General features: G+C 39.5%; 1 protein-coding gene across 2 annotated transcripts; it reads right to left on the bottom strand.

Annotated features, from left to right (window-relative positions):
• Positions 1-1,299: 1,299 nt before the first annotated feature.
• LOC120799927 (zinc finger BED domain-containing protein 4) lies at positions 1,300-6,039 on the bottom strand. 2 transcript variants are annotated; one of them, XM_040145510.1, is made up of 3 exons: positions 5,568-6,039; positions 3,614-4,054; positions 1,300-2,137 (listed from the first exon to the last, which is right to left on the bottom strand). In XM_040145510.1, the coding sequence occupies exons 1-3, from the start codon at positions 5,845-5,847 to the stop codon at positions 1,803-1,805; spliced, it is 1,056 nt and encodes a 351-aa protein (XP_040001444.1). In that variant the 5' UTR covers positions 5,848-6,039; the 3' UTR covers positions 1,300-1,802. The 2 variants fall into 2 exon arrangements, with proteins under 2 accessions (XP_040001444.1, XP_040001537.1); XM_040145603.1 differs by having other exon boundaries at positions 3,614-3,967.
• Positions 6,040-6,176: the final 137 nt, after the last annotated feature.

The raw sequence follows: 6,176 nt of genomic DNA, 5'->3' as shown, positions 1-6,176 counted from the left end.
CTAGCTTGCTAGTTTGTTAGCGTCTGTGGCTTCTAGATGCTGAAAGTAACGTTAATGTAAGCTAATGTGCTTTTTAGCTATAATAATAACAACAAACGGTGAAACAACAGGAATCTTTTGGCATCCTTTTTGCCGTTGACCAGCAGCAGTGCTCTCATGACTTAACTACTTAATGGAAATGGTATTAAGAGATGGGATGGGCTGCGGCTATAGCTGGTTAGCATGCTAACTTCTGTAGAAGAAAAGAAGTGATAGAAATAAAGGCAAAACAAGAGTTAACACTGGTGTTGTTTTCCACCACTGGAGATGAAGTTTGATGTTGATCTTGCAACGTATCTTCTAAAATGGCAAGTAAACAGCTGTTAATGCTAACATTGGCTATGTAGCAATAGCAAAAACCTACATATAGAACCTTTAAAAATGAGCTTGGTTGGGGTGCTTCTTTAATTTGCCAGTAGCCCCTAAGGTCAAAAAGTGATCTTGTTCTAAATCAGGACCTTACCCCAGGTTTGCTATTAGTTCATAATATAATTTAGGAATGTGAACCATTTAAACATAATAAAAACTGAAATAATATGGGTATTAAAACTAGATGTAAGAGACTTCCAGCTTAGTAATATTAATTTTTTAGCTGCAACCATGCCTGCTTTGAAAAAATATTGCCAAAATACAGTCTGGCTGAATGTTAGTTCCATGTTGTTGGAAAACCAATTTAGTATGTCACACCAGAAATGACCTAGTACTGGACAGTGCCAGAATAAGGGATAGTGACCCCTCAGCAGTACCACATCTATCGCACATGGGAGAAACCGATTCAAATATCTTACTAAGTTTAGTTTTAGAGTAATGCAGTCTGTGTAAGATTTTAAATGAAATTAGTCTATATCTAGAATTGGACTGGAATTCTTCCAGTCAGGATCTTCTGAGATGACTGACAGTTACTCGTACCATAAAGCAGTGACAAAGCGGGAGCTCATACGTTTAGAGTTTGGCTGTGAGAGAAGTAAATCATAGAAAATGTAGCTCTTTGGTTTGATTGTAAAGTCTCGGATACACTCGTGTACAAAATGTCCGAGTTCATCAAGCATTTAACCTCATTACCTACAGTGTTCATGTACAACTGATGAACAGTGGGAGTATAAAACAAGATTTTTACAAAAATTAAAACTGCTTCTCTAATTATACATTGGTTTACACCTTTAAATTATCCCTCCCAACATTATGTTCTTCCTAAACATCCAGCTTAAAAAAAAAACAGGTAAAATAATGAAAACTTGATACTCTCAAAATGGCATTTTATTTCAAAAGACTCCATACATTTTACAAGAGACTCACTTCAAGTCTCAGGGTCATTTATGTTTCATAAGAGGATCACACCACCCGTTAGTGATAACATGCTGTATTGTGGTGGAAAAGAAAGTATGACGTGAATGACTGATGGTTTCAAGTCTTCATAGTAAGCAGAGTAAAAACAAAACAAAAAAAGAAAAAAAGTATTTTTACTGGACAAGGTTATGACAATGATTTGTGCAACTGGTCTGATCCTGTACTGAAGACTTCAAGAGTTTGAAGGAACACGTACATTTTTATAGCCAGTCAAATTTCTATATATGCCAGAGTGATGTCAGGACATCCGCTGCAACGGAAACAAAATCAACGGTCCACTGACTGTTTGCAAAATATATTTGACTAAAAGAGGAGTTTACATTTTTACACCATCTCATGTTTGAAATAGTCTCAAGGCATTTATAGAAAACCTGACATCAGAGTCCCGTTGTAATGTTGTAACAGAATCAGGGGGGTTACTGTCCTCTGGAAAACAAGAGAAGTTCTTCTCTTTCTTGCTGAAGCTCTTCCCATTTCTTCTGTAGCTCTGCCTTTTCCTTCTGCAGCTCTTCTCTCTGTCCACTTAATTCTTTGGCTTCCTCCTGCTGTACTTTCCTCAGTGACTCAATTTTCTCCCTCTCTGCAGCTGCCTCTCGGGCATCTGCTGCACGCAGCTTCTCAAGCAGCTCCCTCTGATGCTCCAGAGCCCGAGCCTCCTCCTTCTGCGCTCTCCTCAGAGCTTCAATCAGCTCCCGCTCTCTCCTCAACACACGCTTTTCTCCTTCAGACGCTCTTGAACCTTTCAACACACCTGTAAGAACAGAGAAGGAGAAGGCCACGTTTAGTCTCATAACGACCTGGGAACAAACAAATCAAACAAATTTTAACATTGGCAGTCAAAACTGGCAGTCATCTCGCTGTATTGAAAGTTGTGTTTTTATCAGCACAGTGTTTTAAAAGTGATGTGAATTATAATATAATATACAGATGGGTGACAAATTAAAGGAAAAACCTTAATAAATGATTGGAGAAACATAATGAATGCAAATGCTTCCAGATAGGAGCACTGCATGGTACAATTTCGTAATTAACATCCAATCATGCTCTGTGTCCTGTATAAAAACGCTGGGCAGGTCCAGTGGATTCTGGCTAGTGCTTCAATAGGATGAGTGACTGAAGTGACATCAGCATTTAGATCTACGGGAAAGAAGTCAGTAAATAGGGTCGGAAATCGTGGTTGACAGCACATATTTGATGACCTTCATGCACGTGGATTAGTGCGATATGAAAGGAAAAGCGGCAGACTGTGGCTGTGAATGTGACTGAATGTCAATGCAGGACGTGATCAGTCTGTGTAGGCAAGAACATTCCGCTGACAATTACATAGAGAGGGATATTATAGTAGTGGTACAGCCCATAAATCCCTCATTACAAAAATGAATGCAGATTTAAGAGTTCAGTGGTGCAAAAACCATAGACACTGGTCTAAGGAGATGTGGAAAATAGCGATATGGTCAGATGAGTAATCCCTCACCATATCCTTGACAAATTGGCAAATTCATGTGTGGCATACACCAAGTAAACGGTACAGGCCTGAATGCTTGACCCCTATAGTGAGGACATTTGGTGGCTCTGTTATGCTGTGGGAGCCATTTTGCTGGCATCGTTTGGGTCCACTTGTCCCCTTATAGGAAGGGGTCACTGCAAATCAATACAAAGTTGTTCTGAGTGATCACCTTTATCCTGTGATGAAACATTCATATCCTGCTGGGAGTGGCCTCTTCCGGGATGACAATGCCCCCCTCCATAGGGCAAAAGGGGTCACTGAATGGTTTGATGAGTATGAAAATGATATGAATCATATGCTATGGCCTTCGCAGTCACCAGATGTCAACCCAGTTGAACACCTATGGGAGATTTTGGACCAACGTGTTAGACAGCTCTCTCCACCACCATCATCATCAAAACACCAAATGAGGGAATATCTTTTGCAGGAATGGTTTCCATCCCTCCAGCAGAGTTCCACAGACTTGTAGAATCAATGCCAAGGAGCATTGAAGCTGTTTGGCAGCACACAGTGGCCCAACACCTTACTGAGACACTTTGTGTTGGTTTTTCCTTTAATTTTTCACCTGTCTATATATCAATTATAAATTAATTATGTGATTACAAGTAGGTGAGATTCATGCATTTGCCATGACAGTATTATCAGAGAGCATTGTTTGAGAAGATGACTTTGAAAAGAATTATTTACAAACTAAAACACTAGTGAGCTACGAAAGCTTACCTGAAAACTTTCTCTGCTCTGTTGCCCCAGCAGTTTCTGGAGAGGTCGATGTGTCACCATTAGCATTTGAGCCCTGTGATGAGTTCGGTGGAGGTGGGTTAAGCCCGCCGGCCACGAGCCTAGAAAACACCTCCGGGTGTCTCTTTGACATGTGCCGACGCAAGTTGCTGGTGCCGCCACCTTCAAAGCACTGTAACTTCTTCATGCAGATGCGACAACGAGCAGCATTCAAACTGTCCAAATGCTCGTAGTGCCTCCAAATTAAGCTCCGTTTGTGCCGGCTACGTCTTACAGGGAGGTCATCACTCGCCTCTCCAAGCGGTGTTTGTTCTGCTGAACCTCCTTGTGCAGCTTCTAGGATGCCATTAATAGCACAACTAATATCAGATTCATTCATGGTAGTATGGTTGTCAGAGTCTCCGTCCTCCAGTGCCACTTCCACTAAATAAGAAGAAAATAAAGTTATAATTACAGCTGCAAGTAACAATTCATTATTGATTAATATGTGGATTTTTTTTTTTTAAAGTGTGTAAAATGTCAGAAAACACTCAAAATACCAAAGTTCCTGAATTCCAATGTGATACTTTCAAGTTGTTTGTCTTGTCTGACCAACAGTCCTAAACCCAGATTATAATTCCGTCAAACAGAGAAAAGCAGCAAAGCCTTAAATTTGAAAAACAAATATACTTGCCATTTTTGCTTGGTAAATGACTGGAACAGTTAATCTGTTACCAAAATTGTTGGTGATTAATTTTCCTGCTGTTTTACTGGATTCTTATTATTTCAGATGTGATAGAAAGACGACAATCAGGCTGAAAAGCTGACTGTGACCTAAAGCGTTTAGACTGCTGTCCTCAATGGACAGACATTTAAAATAATACCTACGAATTTATGAAACTCTGATCATCATTAATTTAACTCCACTTTGGAGCAATAATGCCAGTAAAGCAATATTCTATAACAGCTTGTTACACTACACATAAAGCCTTAAATGTAGAAAAAAAAAAAAAAAACATTATGGCACATCTCATTCACATTTTAATCTGTTCTTGGTGTAGGTGAGAGACTGTTGAGTGTAGAGACAAAGCAGGTTGCTTTTCTTCAGTCACACTGACTGAAGGGGGTTTAAAAGTTGAAGTCAACAGGGCTTTTCCACGGAAGACATTTTTAGATAAAAGCACAGGTGTAAATAACTGCTGTGTTTTTGTGCAACTAACAATTATTTTCCATTACTCAGTAATCTGCCGATACATTTCTCAATTAATGGCGTGGTCCTTAAATTGTCTGAACATAATGAGGAGCGCCAGTCACAATTTCCAAAGTCCCAAGTTGACATCTTCAAATATCTTTCAGTGTCCAAACCACATATTTATTCACTTTGCAATGATATAAAAACACAGAAAATCAGAAATCCCTCATATTTAAGAAGCTGGAACCAAATTGGCATTTTGCTAGAAAAATTACTTAAACTTCAAATTGATTATCAAAATAGTTGATCAATTTTCTGTGGATAGATAAATTGTTTCAGCTCTGCATTGAGCTAATTCTGGGGCTGCAACTAACGATTATTTTCATTATCAATTAATTTGCTGATTGTTTTCTCAATTGATCGTTTATTAGTTTTGTCTATAAAATATAAGTAGTAGTGAAAAATTTCCCAAGGCGACGTCTTCAGATGTCTTTCCTTGTCTGACCAACGGTCCAGAACCCAAAGATATTCAGTTTACTATCACGTATGACTAGAAAAGCACCAAAGCCTCACATTTGAGAAGCTGGTACCAGCAAATATTTGACATTTTTTGCTTTAAAAAAACGACTAAAATCATCATCAAAATAGTTGCCAATTAATTTTCTGTCGATCGACTACTGGATTAATTAACTAATGGTTTCATCTGCGGATGCCAGGAACTCAGTGCTTCAGTCAACTACCCACTGATGATTTAGTGAATCGTACCGGAGCAGAACTGTTCACTGTCCGTGTCCACGTCTTGATGGCCGTTTCTGGAGACAGTTTGAGGCGCCCGTCCTTTACATTTCTTGGCGACCTCTTTGGGGTGTTTGACACGCAGATGTCTCAGCATGGCCGTGGTGCTGCCTTGAACCTGTCTGGACTGGTAGCCCCTGCAGAGCAGACACTGGACCGACTCTGAGTCCACGGTTTTAAAAAAGCCCCAAACCACACTTCTTTTACGGGTCATCTCTCTGGCTGGCTCCGGTTTGTCAACACACAACATTAGCTCGCCAATGTGTTCCAAATCACGTCCTGCTTATACTCAGCTTGGTAGCTCTAAGTTAGATGAAGAGGCCGTGTACTTTCCACTGCTCTGAGTTTTCTACAGAATCAGTTTTTAATTAATGGTAACAGTAGTATAAGCGGTGTTAGCTGCTGCGCTAAGTTAGCCGAGCTATGTTTGCTACCGCAAACGTCATATCCGGGCTGTCTGACGTCCCTTTTCTCACCCTTTCTGCTTTTTATTTTTTTTAAATTTTATTTTATTTCTTCACTTTATTGAGTGTATGAATGTATATGAAGGAAATAGAAGAGGAAAAAAAAATAAAAATA

This window comes from Xiphias gladius, chromosome 1, assembly GCF_016859285.1.
Source record: "Xiphias gladius isolate SHS-SW01 ecotype Sanya breed wild chromosome 1, ASM1685928v1, whole genome shotgun sequence".
In the NCBI taxonomy this organism is placed as follows: Eukaryota; Metazoa; Chordata; class Actinopteri; order Istiophoriformes; family Xiphiidae; genus Xiphias; species Xiphias gladius.
This window is presented reverse-complemented; position numbering and strand designations above follow the sequence as displayed.